This window comes from Mastomys coucha, unplaced genomic scaffold (assembly GCF_008632895.1).
Source record: "Mastomys coucha isolate ucsf_1 unplaced genomic scaffold, UCSF_Mcou_1 pScaffold23, whole genome shotgun sequence".
In the NCBI taxonomy this organism is placed as follows: domain Eukaryota; kingdom Metazoa; phylum Chordata; class Mammalia; order Rodentia; family Muridae; genus Mastomys; species Mastomys coucha.
This window is the reverse complement of record NW_022196906.1, coordinates 48410027-48426246: the sequence shown is the minus strand read 5'-3', so window position 1 is coordinate 48426246 and position 16220 is coordinate 48410027. Positions and strand designations below refer to the sequence as shown.

Below are 16220 nucleotides of genomic sequence, written 5' to 3'. Positions count from 1 at the left end.
AATCACTTGATAGTTATCTCCCCCAGTTCATTTAATGTCATTGCAACATTGATTACTAGGCGAAGCAGTTACTTTCAGGAAAACTAAAATTAAGAGTGGAATAAATGATAAGGTTTGTTGTGCTAGCTGTGTTGGTTGAATGAATTTGGAGCATTTAAAGAAAGTGTCTGCAAATGCTGTGTCTACTGTGAGGTGATTGGTTTGTCAACATTCATTTGATAGATCCAGAGATTCATCTGCACTTCCAGTCAAACGCCTCTGGCATTTCCTTGTCAAACAGGAAGTTCTTCAAGAGACATTTATTAGATACATTTTCACTAAGAAGAGGAAGCAGAGTGAGGTATTGTTTCTGTTGTAATTTTTCTTTAGTCTCTTTTTTTCTTAATAAATCTGATTTTTAGTATTTGACTTCTTGTGAAAATTTATTTTTGGATAGGACTTCTCTGTTATTTTTACACATCTGAGTAGTAGCCAAAGCTTATTAAGCTGTGGAGAGCTTTTATGAAACCTCATATTTCTATTTCATAGCAATGAAACAGTGTAAGTTCCATGGTAAATCACATGTTCAAGGGGCAGTTGGTAATTCCCTTAAATAACTGCTCTTGGACAGTCTCCTATAATAACTTTGCCGTAATTGCAGGAACCTAATGTATAAAATGGCTGCTGCACTCTGTGATATGATCCTCTAAATAGGGAACTTAAATTACAGCATAGCCCTTTAAGCATGTAATTCACTTTTAATTTGTAAATGAACAGGTTTAGTTCTATTTTGTTTTCTGCTGTTTTTTTGCTTTTAATTGAAGAAGGCTTCTGATCCCCTGGAGCTGAAGTTAAGATGGTTCACAACCTTCTGACATGGGTGCTGAGAAGAGAACTTGGGTCTTCGGCAATAGCCATCCCTCCAGCATCAGTGAACAGCTGTTTAAACAACAAATTTAAGAAAATTTTGCAAAAGAATAAACTACAAAAATACTAAAAGCAAGATAAAGGATGGGCAGTCTAAAATACTAAGACACAGGTTTAGTCTTGCCTGGTGACTAAGAAGCCATGGTTAGCATTGCATGAGTGAGTCAGGAAGAATCAGGGCTTTAGGTGCTGCAAGGGATCTCTTCCTTAGAAGACATTTTATTTAGCACTTCAGTGCCTTCAGGGAGGCAGTGGGCAGACTGCAGAGCATGCAGAACAGTATCAGACAATTAAAGGCTAGCAGCACAGCCTGAGAGGAGAAAAATGAGTTAGTTGTATTTCACTTAGAAAGGTGAGAATGGAGAGGAGCCGTCTATCTGAGGCAACTTCCCAAGGTCTAGTGTAGAACTGCTGAGCCTTTTCCCATGCCTAGGGCAGCAGCTACAACCCTCATTCTTGTTCAGTAATTGTCTGTGCACATGGATGGTATCTGTGGCCAATCCTTAAGAACAGCTTTGTGTTTTATCTCTGTGTTTAAGGATAGAGGAGGAGATGTAGTGAGTCCTGCAAGTCCTGACGAGCCTCTGATGGTATTGAAATGACTGACACTGTTGGGGAACTCAGAGGCACACTGCTTGCCTTGGGCTATAGCATTCCCAATGGTGACTGATGCCGATTCTACACAGTATGGGAATTTAAGAAATGGCTGTAAAATGAAAAGTGATTGTTCAGTTGTGAGTTTCTCACAAAGCCATATGTTTGAAGGGCTACATTTCCTGAATGTTTAGTTCTTTAAATCATTGAACTTAACAGTTTATAAAAAACTGTGTCTTAATTCTTGGTATAGTTTATAGCATACAGATCCTTAGTCTTCCATCATATCCTGCAGGCTCTGTGGTCTTGGAGTCAGCAGGCCAAGCTATGAGTTCCAGTAGGGCCCTGTGAAGACCACAGTGGGGCAGAGGTAGAGCAGGCTCTTCCTAGCTTGCTGTAGGAGTATGATATAACTTGGAGTTGAGATAAGAGAATTTTGTCAGTTTCCCTTTGACTTTTGTATATTGAATGAAGTGACTCTTTTCTCTAGTATTGTGTAGTCTCTCCATCTGAGAATACAGAATATCCCCACTCAGTGCGACTAAGCATTGAAATGTGGCCCATATGACTGAACTTCCAATTTTGTTTAATTCTGAGTAGCTACATGGTTAGTGGCTACTGTATCAAGAAGTATAGATCTGTTGAAATGTTTTAAGAAAAGAATTTTAGAAAATATTTAAAGCAAGATAAAAACTAATCACTAGTCTCAGAAATAAAGTCTTTAACAGGTATGCTTTGTCTTTATATGTTTTGGGGTAGGATTTTGTTTATCAGCAAATTTGATAAATTGATTAGTAAAATCCCTAAAACACACACACACACACAGATAGATAGATAGAGAGAGAGAGAGAGGGAAAGAGAGAAAGAGAGAGAGAGAGAAAGAAAGATAGAGAGAGAGAGAGAGAGAGAGAGAGAGAGAGAGAGAGAGAGAGTGCAAACAAACAAACAGAAAAAGCCACCAAAAACCTTAGAGAGAGCTCAGCAGTTGAGAGCACTTGCTGCTCTTTCAGAGGACCTAGTTCCATTCCTAGCTCCTATGCCTGGCAGTTCAACCACCTCTACCTTCAGCTCCAGAGGATCTGACACCCTTTCTAGCCTCCATGGTCACCTTTACACATGTGGTATATACACACTGAAAGACATATCCATCCATGCAGGTATACATACACACATACATACATTCATATATACACACACCCAAGTAAAAATTTAAAGAACTAAAATAAAAGACAAAACTGGCATGTTGGCTAATCCATGATTTGAAATTCTTGACATACTATAAAAAGATAGCTTTATTCATCAAATAAGTTAAAGAACAATAGTCTACAGATCAAGCTTTTGTCAAATTGTTAAACGTGTCAAACTAGCTGGTTGACCTAGCAAGCCAATTCTTCAGTGATTGACTTTCACTGAATTAGCTGTTCTCGGAGTAGAACAACTCACTTGTTTTCCTGGGTGCTTCATTGTCAGTTGCTACAGCCCCCGGTGGTCCTTAAAGGCGGGTCAGAGAATTTGAGTGGACTCTTAGGCTGAAATTGTCACATCAGGAACACTGGGGAGAAGTTTCAGGTTCTGATCATGCATTCTGTGGTTAATGCAGTAGAGGAGTAATATTTCTAGTTGTACCTTGCCTAGGACTTGTCAACCAGGGAGCAAGCAAATATGCTTTCTTCCCTTGCCTCATCCTCTTGTTTACAAGGAGAATGATCTGGTTATAGAACTACTCAGATCCGTTTATGAGTAAGAATCCAATAGTGATCAGTGCAGAGCTTGGTTGCCTCTGCTGCCATGCCAGCATTTGGAAGGTAAAGGCAAAGGGATCTCGTACTCCAGCCCCAGGCTGCTGAGACCAGGTCTCAGTACAACAGAATGCTTTGAGCATTCGTGAAGCTGTGGGTTCAGTCCTCAAGACTGTTAAAAAAAATGGAGGTGGAAAGGAACTGATAACATGATTGGAAATGGCTCAGGAGTAAATTGCTTGCTGTGCACATCTGAGGACAGGGTCAGATAGCCAGCACCCACAAAGAAGTCCAGGTGCAGCAGCACATCAGTATCCTAGAACTGGCAGGCCAGAGATGGGCAGCTGTGGGAAGCTTGCAGACTGGTAAACGATGAGACCCTGCTTCAAAAAATAAGGGGGAGAGCCATTGAGAAAGACACTCAGCGTTGAATTCTGGCCTCCGTAGACCTTCCACCTCCATGTGCACATATATTAATATGTGCGTGTATATAAAACAAAATCAAAAGAAGTAGGTCTTATTTTTAGAGATTATAGATTTAATTAAGAACGTTAAGTTACATAAGTGGTATGCAAATAGTAACTTTTAATTGTGAAGTAGTTTTTATATTTTCATGTGTATGTGATAACTTTAGTTAGGCTGGTTTTGCTTTGTGGATCTGATACTCTGTTTTATCTAATTTAATATTTTGAAGTCAGTTTTATTATCTTTGTATAGTAACCATTCTAGTTGGAAATTTTTCATTCTCTTTATTATTTCATTTTATGCATGTGTTTTATGTTTGTGACGGTGTGGTGTTATGTAGTCTGTAGAAGAACATGTGGAGCAGGTCAAACACAACTCCGTAGCAGAAGATTGCCACATCAAGGTAGTCTCCCATGCCTCTCTGTAGCTCCCTTTCAGAGTTCTCGGAGTTAACCCCTCACCTCTAATGCTAACCATGCTGCCCAGCTGATCAAGAGGCCTTGCTCTCAGACCACCTTAAATGGAGGAGAGGATATGCCCTGTGTCTCGCTCTGCTCTGCTCAGCCATAAGTTCTTCTTCCTTGTTCTCATCTCCACTTCTGTCATATTTTCTAGACTGTCTTAAAGCACAACTGGTTTTTCTTCTGGACTCTTCTCTCTTGCTTCCCATTTATCTGTGACTATCAAGACGCCTCACTTGTTCTATTTTCCATTCTTTTCTCCCTGATCTCTCTGGATTTTCCCTGTTTCCAGTTTCCTAACCTTTATTTTCAAGTGTTTCATAACATATCTCTCCTTTGACTTACTATGACTTTGTCCTTCACTGTGTCTCTTAACACAGACATACACACACACACACATACACACACACATACACACACACACACTCACTCACTCACACTCTCTCTTATTACAGAATATTTGCACATTTTAGAAGAACTAAAGTAAATATATAATTTGTGAAAACATTTTAATCATTACCATGCAATCACATTGGGGCTTTTCATAATTGGGGTGTTTGATTACAGAGCTTCAAAACATGGAAGCAGATTTCTAAAACTAATTCCTAACACACTAATGTTCCCCCACTCTTCCTGCTGCTGCTACAGTTTCTTACCAGCTGTCATCCTGTGGGATGTTCGTATCTCTGGAGAGTCATACAGCAACAACTAACCCTCAGCAATGTCTTGTAGGTCGAAGCCGATCTGGGCTATCCAGGAGGGAAGGCAAAGGTCATTCATAAGGAATCCGACATGATCATGGCATTTTCTATTAATAAGGTAAACATTGTAGTCATTATAAACAATGCTCTGCTTTTTAGTGAAATTGCCCAAGTCATTGTTCTGCCTTTGCTTTATAGGCAAACTGTAATGAAATTGTTTTGGCTTCAACACATGATGTTCAAGAACTCGATGTCACTTCTCTACTGGCTTGTCAATCATATATATGGATTGGAGAAGAATATGACAGAGAGTCGAAAAGGTGTGGCTCATGAGGGGTAATTATAAATGTCATTGTCAGCTGGGTGGTTGTGGCACGTGCCTTTGATGCCAGTACTTGGGAGGCAGAGGAAGGGGGATCTCTGAGTTGGAGACCTGCCTTGTCTGTAGAGCTAGTTCAGGACAGCCAGGGCTATTTAAAAAAATCTTGTTTCAAAAAAACCAAAAATATCAGCAAACAAACAAACAAACAAATAAATAAATAAAAATAAATGCCATTGTCTTTAGCAGATCCCTGCTAAGTTGTTGAGATGAGAAGATATACCTCTCTTCAGTTATGCAAGAAACAAACATAATTGTTTTAGTTGACAATAAAAGTCTTCATTTATACTAAATTCATAAATTACTCATAATCTTCGCATTTTCATAGTATTTAAACCAGAATAATCTCTGACAGGACATCTAAGGTTTCAAACCGCAACTTTGACATTTAACTCCAAGGAAACGGGAGTTATATAGTGGTCAGTAATTTAACTGATCTGGTTAGTACAAGTAGAAAAATAGTATGCATACATTTACAGACTAATACAGGAACTGGTCACATTAATCCTCCAATGTTAAGTACTACTTTTGATAAAGCATTTTGTTGCAGGATAAAAAAGGGCTGGCATCTCTGCCTGCCATCTCCAGCAGGGCGTGGGGGGGCTGGGGGGGTGGAGTGTAGATGAGTTCCTCTCACTACGACACAAAGCCCCACGAACCCCACGGTCAGCCATCACAACACCTAATTACTCGGTAGAATTAAAACTCTTAATGCTTAACCAGTCAGATTTATGTATCAATAAAATCACAATTTACAAGATGCAATACAATAATTTCATTGCCAATTGATACCGATAAAAGCCTTAAGTTATTCTTACCTTATGGTATCATAACTGTGGCTGATTCAAGCCATGTTGGTTCACATCCGCCTCCATCCTCCTTCTCCCCTTCTCCCCTGAGATGCTCTCTATCTCTGCGACTCTTAGCTCTGCCTCCCTTTTCTCTGTCCAATCACAGGCATCTTCTGTAGTAATGTAATTGGACAGGGAAAAGCCTACAACAGCATTTTTTTTTTTTTTTTTTTTTTTTACAACTAAAAACGTCAGCAACTTTAGTTTTCATCTGAAGAGTTTTGCAGCACTTTTTTTAACTTTAAGGTTTTCCTACATGTTTGCTTTTCCTGTTGCTGTTCTCTAGCCAGGAATTTCATGTCATAGGACTGTCCCCAGGGCTGCTGTCCATGCTCAGTTCTCTCTTTTGATAGTCTGTAACCAGGCTTCAGTCAGAGTTTAGAGTGGACGGAGCCATCTTATACAGTCCATAGCTCCATCATCAGCTTATATTCATATGTTTATATGATGAGAATAAATGTTTTAAGATTTTTTTCCTAACTTACTTTTGGCTTTTTGAGACTAAGCTTTTGAGACATGGTTGCTCTCCAGCCTACCACATACCTGAGCATGAACTCCTCATCTCTACCTTTTACCTTTCAAGGACTGAGACTGCAGGCATGTGCCACCGTGCCTGGTATTAAGAAAGCTTTAAAATTGTATTTCTTATTTCTTTAAAAACATAATTTGGGGTTAGGGTTCTAGCTTAGTGCCCCTGCTTAGGATGCAATAGTCCTGGGCTCAGTTGCATCTAAGGGGAGGACATAGTTAGGCATGGTGGCTCATGCCCGTGATTCTGGGAGAGGCAGATAGACTAGGCTGTCAAGTTCAAGGCCAGTGTGAGCTACATAGCATGGCCTTGTCTTTAAACAAACAAATGAAGGAATGGAGAGAGCTTTGCTGGTGACTTGTTTGCTGTATAAGCATGAGGCCTGCGCTGGTTGCCAGCACTCATCTAAAACCAGAGAGTAGTAAGGGTCATTACACCAGCACTGAAGAACAGTGAGAGGCGGTTCTCAGGAGCTTCTAGCCTTCCAGCCTAGCAGAAACAGGGAGATCTAGGTCACTGAGAGAACCTGCCTCAGAAGAATATGGTGGGGAGCAACCGAGGAAGGCACCTGACTTCAGCTTTCATGAGTCTGTGTAGCTGAAATACATGTATTACACATACACAGAAACAAAAACCAAGCAAATAAATTAATGTAAAATAAAGTAATTTGACATATGGGCTACCTGTATATAAGAAATCACTTAATATTTATGTTTACTCAGATCTGTGCTAAATACTTTTTAAGTTCTTATTCTATATTAATTATACATAATGGGTTTCATTATGATATTCTAAAGTATATACATATAATATGTTTTGATCATATTACTGCTAGCCTCTTTACCCTCCCTACTTCTAATTGGTACTTTTTCCTCCTCTCAGCTAGCTCCTCTTCTCCTTTCATGTTGTTCATGTGTGTATGTGTGTGTGTGCACATATGCGTGCACGTGTGTGCATGTGTGCACATGTGTGTGCATGAATGAATTTCATTATAGTTGTTTATAGAACCATTGGCAGATTGCCAGTGCTGTCCATTGAAGAAAATAGCTTTCCCTTTCCTAGCAACCATTGGCTGTGTATAATACTCAAGGAGGGTTAGAGTACTTTAAATATTAGTTCTAATTATAGCAATAAAGCTGCTCACATAGATAATATATTAGACTGAGTTTATATTTTGTTTAATGGGAAAAAAGTGTTAAGACTGACTAGATTTAGATTTGTGCCTAAGTTTTTTATTCAATGAATATTTATTCTATATTTTGAATAATATTTAACTGCCAAAGAAAAAAATATTTTTAAAAAAGCAAACCCTTCCTAAATCTGTATCTTTAGAAAAAGAAGATACCATTAAAAAACAAATCTTTAGAGCCAGGCAGTAGTGGTGCATTCCGTTAATCCAGTACTTAGGAGGCAGAGGCAGGTCGATTTCTAAGTTCGAGGCCAACCTGGTCTACAGAGTGAGTTCCAGGACAGCCAGGGCTATACGGAGAAACCCTATCTTGGGAAAAAAAAAAAAAGAATCTTTATGGCCATATAAAATGTGTGTAGTTGGATTTCTGTTAAGAGAGAATAAACTTTCTGAGTAACACGCAGCTGTTCTTCACAGTTCAGATGATGTTGATTACCGTGGCTCCACTACAACTCTCTATCAGCCTGGTACAGCCTCTCATTCTTCAAGCCAGGCACACCCGCCTCCATCTCTGCCGTGGCTAGGCAGTGGGCAGACCAGCACTGGAGCTACTGTGGTATGTCTTTCAATTCTAGACACATATGCTTTCTGAGTGTGGGCTCCTCAGGAAATGTGTTGGAAGTTGCTTGACATAGAAATTATCCTAAAAACAAGAATAGCTTGCTTTGAGTTTCCCTGTGCATACTTTCCACATATCCACCACAGGTGGGACTGGCTATTACTGTCCTCCAGATGAACAAGTAAGACACAATGGTAAAGCAAAGTCAGAGAGCAGTTCAAGTCTATTTAAAGTTTGAATGTTGCCTCAGATTGCCAAATGTTAATTCTTCCTGGTCACTATAGTTGACTATCACCCAGGATACCAGCCTGGGCTACCTAGCCAGATTCCCCTCACCCAACCCCCAGAATCAACTCATGGTTGTTAGGGAGCAGGTAGTTGGAAGAGAATCCTTTTGTCACTAGATGAGGCTGTTTGCAGTGTCTTCACAGGGCAGGGCTGTACCTGTAAGTGATTGTTTCTGTTAGCAAACATGTCTATTAAACATTTCAGGACCCTCAGCAGGGCTGGCCTCAGCTAAGCTTCTTACGAGGATGAATGGCACAGGGGATGCTGCTCTGATGCTCTTCTGTCCTCTCCCTTCTGAATGCACAAAGTAAACTCATTTTTCCTCCCTTTAAAGCTCATGAAAAGGAATCTACATAATGTTAAGAGAATGACATCACACCCTGTCCATCAATACTGTAAGTATTTTGTTTGTCTGAAGTGTCTTTTGAAGAATGAGAGTTATTGAAACTCTTCAGTTTCTTACTGCCCACCTCTGTGTCTAGATCTCACAGGCGCCCAGGATGGCAGTGTCCGCATGTTTGAATGGACCCGACCTCAGCAGCTTGTCTGTTTCCGTCAAGCTGGCAATGCAAGAGTTACCAGATTGTATTTTAATTCACAAGGCAACAAGGTTCGTTCCTGGGAGGTAGTGCTGAATGCATCCAAAAATAGCTGGATCCTGAGTATAGAATGTGTATTAAAACTGTATCAAAAAATTTTAATGACCCTGGATTTAAACTGAGCAGGCTGTTTGTTGAATTCTGTTTATATAGCCTCTTTTCTTACAATAGAAACACAAATCTGCAAAACTTGGTGCAGTTTAACCAGTTACTCAATTTCAGCATTTTGTGAAAGAAAACTACTTCTGCCCCAAGTGCTGTTGGTGTCTGCCAGCTTGTTAGAGTCTTACTGACACCCAGTTTTTTCCTTCCCTCTGTTGTGGAGGCTTAGGGGAATGTAGGGTGTGTGTGGACACACAGTTAGAAGGTGACAGGGAAGGCAGTGTGTGTGTGTGTGCGTGTGTGTGTGTTTGCGCACGCGTGCACACACAATTAGAACATGGCAGGGAAGGCAGGTACTTGGCCTTTGTGGGAAGCACAGGGGACAACTGTAGGAGGAGTTTGTGAAGCAAGCCTCTGCCATAGTTACTTTACCTTGGGCAAGAATTCTGAAAACCTGTGTTTGATGTTCATGCCCTTCTTACAGTGTGGTGTTGCAGATGGAGAGGGATTTCTGAGTATCTGGCAAGTTAACCAAACTGCATCAAATCCTAAACCTTACATGGTAAGTGCCACTCACATTTCCAGAGTGAATGTAGAGAACATATTGTTAGGTGTGGAAGTACAGCACTTGGCAAGTTGAGGATCATGAGTTTAAAGTGGCCTGAGATACATACCGAGTTCCTATACCAAAAACAACAAAAATAAAAATTTTTAAGTATATATTACCACTCAAGAGTCTTACACATTGCTGGTGGAATATTATTTGTTATCGTTTCAGTTGCTACAGGAGTTTTAGATAACATTGGCTATATCTTGTCCTCTATAGAGTTGGCAGTGCCACAGTAAGGCCACAAGTGACTTTGCGTTTATTACCTCTTCAAGTCTAGTTGCAACATCTGGACAGTCCAACGACAATAGGTAGGTTGATGGGAACAAAAGAATAAGAAAAAGCTAAGCACAACGCCATCTTTCCTAGGATGTAAGGATTTGTAACTAGTAGGCTTTCTCTTTTAATCTAAGGAATATGTTTTATGTTTTATAATCCTGAAACAAATATGTCTTCCTACTGTAGTCTGTGGTAGCATGTATCATTTTTATGCTGAAGTGACAGTCTTTAAAAAGGCCGTCATCATAAAGTCTGTTAGCACTGATGAGTGTGTGACATAGCTGCAGTCATCATTTACATTTTCCCTCACATTGTCTTCATTAGTTGCATGCTATGAACAGGACTGTTAACCTAAAGTGATTATTTCCCAGGGATATAGCAATGGCCTTCTACTAAGGAAGTCATTTCCCAGTTTCTCCAGAAGGGTAATCGAAAGGAGATGGGCTGGGGTACAATGACAGGGACGTTATGAAAGTAATATAATACTAGGGTAAACTCTGAGAAGAGATAAACCACCCCCATGCTAGTTGGAATTCTCAAATAAGTAAAATTATTTTTCTTGACAAAATTTTTTCTTATTGGTGACTTTGAATAATTGTTTCTGATGTACTCCATTATTTCTTTAAAAGAAACGTATGCCTCTGGGACACGTTAATATCACCTGGAAACAGCCTCATCCACGGTGAGTTATAAGGTGGTTCTTTGACACCTTGTGAAAGAAGGAATGCTTGATAAGTTTGATTTTACTTCAAGAACTCAGTGTTTGCTCACAGTTGTTGTGGAGGACTGCACAGAGAGAGGAAGTTCATTTTGTCCACCAGTTTCAGTTTCAGCCCCTGGTTGTTTGCCTTTGAGTCTATGGCAGAGAAGTACTTTATGGAGAGAACATAGGGCGAAGGAAGTGTTCTCCTCCTGACTGCCAAGAAGCAAAGGGGAGAAGAATGGGGACCTGCTCTCCTTCCACGAGACCCTTATCTTCTAAAAGTTCTGCTACCACCTAGTGCTAGATGCCATTGGCTAGAAATGTTTGGAGCATGCTTATCTCAACTGTAGCAGAAGGCCATCTCATTAGCTTGTGGCTGAATGTATTCAGGTGTGTGAGGCCAAGCTTCTTACTTAGAACTGGCTGTTTGGATGAGGACAGCATCAGGTGGGGTGAATGGTGCTGGTTAGTGATGAGTGTGTGCACCACTGAGAAGCTTAGCCTCTTCTGCACTCCTGTTTCTGTGTGCTGTTAAAAATGCCAGACGTTAACATGTGTGCAGTATGTATTAATGAGGGTCAGTTCTCATATATTATGCTCTCCATGTTTTGTATGAGGCACATAACTTAGGATGTTTTAAACACCCTTTTTCTGCTCATGTTTCATATTGATATAATGACTAATAACTGTTTCTTGGTATGACTTAGCATTTTAAGTGCAGGGTTTCAGAAATTCTATGATTTCAAAGATGGATGTTCTTTAGAGTTTTGTTATTTGTCTTTTGTTGCTGTAACAGAATAATACCTGACAGAAACAGAAGGGAGAGTTTAGTGTGGTTAAGGGTTTCAGAAGCTTCTTTATTCATGGTCTGCTGCCTCCATGTTTTCTGCGCTTCGATGAGATGGAACTTCACAGCAGAGAGCATGTGATGAGGCAGACCATCTCACCTCAAGGGAACCAGGAAGTAGTGCTACAGGAAAGGTGGAGGAAAATACATTCCCAAGGAGCACACCTTAGTGATCTATTCCCAGGGCCAAGCCCACCTTCGAAGGACTCCCAGTAACACCATCAAACTATGAATCTTTCAGGAAAACTGAAGCCAGAGACCCTCGTGGCTGTCGTCTCTTAGTGACTGAATTCAGGAGCTGTGGACAAATCCTCAACACATGCACTTTCTAAACAAATCATTATAGGGCAGGAAAAAAGTGAACAATGAGCTGCTATATTTTTAAATGTGAGTTTAAACATCTGAACCACAAGCTACAAGTTTTGGGAAAGTCTCCTGGTGTCCTTTTTTTTCTTCAGGTTTTACTTGCCATGACCACGGTGCCACAGTACTTCAGTATGCCCCCAAGCAGCAACTCCTAATCTCTGGAGGTAGGAAAGGTTACATCTGCATTTTTGACATCAGACAGAGACAGCTAATGCACACCTTCCAGGCACACGACTCAGCCATAAAGGCTCTGGCTCTGGATTCCTGTGAGGAATACTTCACTACAGGTTCAGCAGAAGGCAATATAAAAGTAAGTACGCACGGAGGCGAGGGACTAAATGACGAAACATTAGTCTTCTTCCTGTTGTTTCGACTGCTTGCTAGAAAAAAAAATAACAAAAAATCAACCATTGCACTCTGAAATGGAGGCATTGAGTAAAACCTTCTGGAGTATTAGATGTCCTTGATAATGCCACCCCACTGTACCCTTAACTTCTGCGTGGCTCTTTCTAAACCATTCTGCTTTGGAAAACCAGCTAATAATCTAATTCACTGGATCTCAGCTACTGTTCCTATGAGCTTGGAAGGGGCTGGGATGCACCTCTGTGCTAGAATACTTGCTTAACATGTTCAAGGTTTGAGTTCTGAGTTTTGTGATGACAGTCCTATCATCACAAAATATTAAAAAGGGGCTTTTTTTTTTTTTGAGTAAAGTGAAGGTTTTGTTTTGTTTGGTGATGACGATTTGACCTCAAGACCTCATGGTGCTAGACATGGTGCTCTGGCCATTGAGGTTTGTAAAGCTGGCAAGTGCCTTCAGCTTGCCTGTTAGTGAGAGTCTTGCGCAAAGAGTAATGATGGATTTCACAGTTAACCCAGAACAAAAAGAAGCCCTAGGTAACCTCACTGTACTGAACAGTAGTGATGGAGAAAACAGCAGTGACAGTGACAGTGACATCAGTGAAGACAAATGAAAGGGAGAGGCGACTCACAATAGCTGCTGGAATGTTAGAAGTGGTAATAATAATCTGTTTATTTTTCTGTGGTGTTGTACTGACCTAAACACAAGACCTTGGGGTTCATCTGCAGTACCACAAAGGTGCGCATCTGGCCAGTTTTTTGCCAAGACAGCAACAAGCACTGTGAAGTCTGACTTTTGGAGAAGAACAAATTCCACATAAATAAACTGTCTGCAGACCTCATTCCTACTATGCCCATCATGTTAGAGCCCACAGGCCTTTGCTACCTACCTGCTCTGTGATGTGTGGTCCTTTGGCCTAGAGACAAGAGTTTAAACTGGTTTTCATGAAGATTCGTAATTACTGTTGAGTTGATTGTATCCCATTTTGGGGAGTACTTAAAAGGATGGATGCTCTTAGAACTAATTAAATCAGAAGCACGCTACTGGTTTAGGCTGCCCAGATGGTAAAATCATTAAATAAAGTAATTGTGTTATATGTCACTAGCACCAAGTATGTGGGTTTAATTAACACATGGATATATTTAGCAAAATTAGTTTGGTACCTTGGAATTGTCTTCCTTTTTCCTACCTCTGTCCTTGGTATTCATAGATGAAGGGATGTTTCCAGGTGGGTGAAGTAATACCATATTTCTTTTATTTTGTCTTGGAGTCTAGTTTCATATGGAAACATATTTTATTGAATTAAATACTTGGTTGAATTTGTAGAGGTGTGTGTGTGTGTGTGTGTGTGTGAGAGAGAGAGAAAGAGAGAGAGAGAGAGAGAGAGAGAGAGATTTGGAGAAGCAGTAAATCTCAGGTAGGCTATGAGCTATGTGGTGACACTGTCACTTCCTGTTAGGTAGACACATGGGAAAGAAGCAGTCAGCAGGAAGTTGGGCCAAGGAGCAGAAGTGAGAGCTAGACTTTTACTTCGGGTCTCTCATTTTAATAATTCATCATGTTTTTTTGAACTAGGTCTGGAGATTGACGGGTCATGGCCTGATTCATTCGTTTAAGAGTGAGCATGCTAAGCAGTCCATATTTCGGAGCATTGGAGCTGGAGTCATGCAGATTGATATCAGCCAGGACAATCGGCTGTTCTCCTGTGGTGCAGATGGCACGCTGAAAACCAGGGTTCTGCCCAGTGCTTTTAACATCCCTAATAGAATTCTTGACATTCTGTAGTCTGAGAGCTTGGGAGTTTATTTTATATACCTCTCAGTTAAAAGGTGTAATGTAGGAATTAGGCAGTTCTGCTTTCCACGACAGTCAACACCTTGAAATCAACAGAGAGAATCTCTGTGGAATTTGACTCTGATGCAAGCTGGGTTTTACTGAGTGTTGCCTACCCAGGTTGGTAGAGTGCATGTACCTTGTCATTATACTGACGCATTAAAAAACAAAAACATAAAAACCCTACCTTGTATCATATGAAAGGAAGCTATTCTTTACATCAGGTACCCTGATTCAGAAACACTGGAGGTTAGCTAACAGTAAGTTAAAATAATGAGCAGAGCCTTCATACCAAATTGAGGTAGAAAACATTGCTGATTCAGGTTTTTCTTCCTGTTCTCATCATGGATGGAGCATGCTGCTGTCTCTTGTTGAATGAAGGATAGCCCCAGGTGTTATACTCTAGACCACCAGAAGCACTTCCTAACTGTGTGGAGCAGGCCCAGTCACTCTCATTCTTCCCTGCTGAGTATGTTCTCCTGTTAGTGTTTATACTGAGCTAGTACTGTAACTTGCAAATGAGTGCAAATTTAAATGCAATGTTTTCCTCACAATTTGCACATTGACATGTTTTGGACTGCTAGTTTTTCTATTAAAGTATCTGCCTTTATGTCAGGAATGTAATATGTTAGACATGGCGTGTTTGTAGTTAAGCAACACATACCTTCTTAGTCTAGTTTAGTACCTTTTTCTTTCCATGTATTTAAGGTTACTAAGGCACATTTAAAGCTATGTTGAAACTACACCAATAGAACATTTCATATCAATTAAATGAATGTTAGGCTTTTTGTGGCCAGTTGATGAGATTGGTGATATTATTTATTGCCACAGCCTATTGTATAAACTATGCAGCGTTAAATATTATTTGCTTGTAAAATATTAGCCAGTGTCATATTTTGATGTATTTCCTTTGTTATGACCAAAAATATGTTGCAATATTGAAACCAGTGTCTGTGTGTGTTTAAGTGTTTACCAGCAAATTGTCTCATCATGTAATGAGAATGTTTAATGCCCATGTGGTGAATAGTAAACATAACGGTATAAAGCACCTTTCTCTGAAGGCAATGTGGTACTCATGCTGTGAAATACAGATGTAAGAGAAGTGTTATTTGTTAGAGTTTTATTTTAGTTTGGCCTATTTAAGTAGACTGGTCTGGCATTATTTGACACTGTTTGTAAGAGTTAATTTTAATAAAATGATTAACTACTAGAGAAATTTTAAGCCCTTAAACTGTTTATTCATTCACACATACCTGTGGAACGTCATGTATACAAGAAGCAATTCTAGTGAGTTGGAGATTGAGGGTTGAGAGGGTGCTTACTTCACGATGGAACCTCGTCGGACAGAGTAGTTTATGGAAGGAAGTGTAATTGGTGGTAATGCTGGCCAAAGAGCTGTGCTGGGAACTCTGCTTCTGTAGAGTTGGATGGGAGAGAATGTTGACTATGGGAACATGGACAAAAATGTGGGGGTAAACATTTACCTACCACAAGGACCACGCTCTAAATACTGCAGCCCGTGGATACTGCATTGTCTTTGTGTGTGTATACTAAGATTGTAGAAGTGTTCAACAAGAATCTGAAAGGTAATAGATTTGCCTTTAAAAATATGAGTGTCAGAGGTTTGATTTGAAATTGTACTTTATAATCTGCCATTTGTGACACACATTTAAATCTTATCAAACTAGACATAATAACAGTTTAATGTTTTCTCTCTTTGGTTAGGTGATGAAAAGGGGACCTTACAACAAACACTAGATAACCTATTGGATCTTTGTTCTAGGTTTTTTTTTTGTTTGTTTTGTTTTGTTTTATCTGTTATTGTGATAAATACCATGAACAAAAGCAACTAAGGAAGGGAA

The 16220-nt window shown here is 40.0% G+C and overlaps 1 protein-coding gene across 4 annotated transcripts in view; it reads left to right on the top strand.

Annotated features, from left to right (window-relative positions):
- Positions 1–15574, top strand: part of Dmxl2 (Dmx like 2) — a 143175-nt gene extending 127601 nt beyond the window's left edge. For 2 of the 4 annotated variants that reach the window (XM_031346262.1, XM_031346261.1), the window contains exons 33-44: positions 223–340; positions 4045–4107; positions 4898–4984; positions 5065–5186; positions 8232–8370; positions 8996–9056; positions 9144–9271; positions 9847–9924; positions 10189–10280; positions 10878–10930; positions 12257–12474; positions 14101–15574. In XM_031346262.1, coding sequence (XP_031202122.1) covers positions 223–340; positions 4045–4107; positions 4898–4984; positions 5065–5186; positions 8232–8370; positions 8996–9056; positions 9144–9271; positions 9847–9924; positions 10189–10280; positions 10878–10930; positions 12257–12474; positions 14101–14310 — 1369 coding nt within the window. In that variant the 3' untranslated portion in view covers positions 14311–15574. The remainder of the gene's footprint in view (positions 1–222; positions 341–4044; positions 4108–4897; positions 4985–5064; positions 5187–8231; positions 8371–8995; positions 9057–9143; positions 9272–9846; positions 9925–10188; positions 10281–10877; positions 10931–12256; positions 12475–14100) is intronic. The other 2 variants (XM_031346264.1, XM_031346263.1) reach the window with 1 other exon arrangement.
- The last annotated feature ends 646 nt before the right edge of the window (positions 15575–16220 follow it).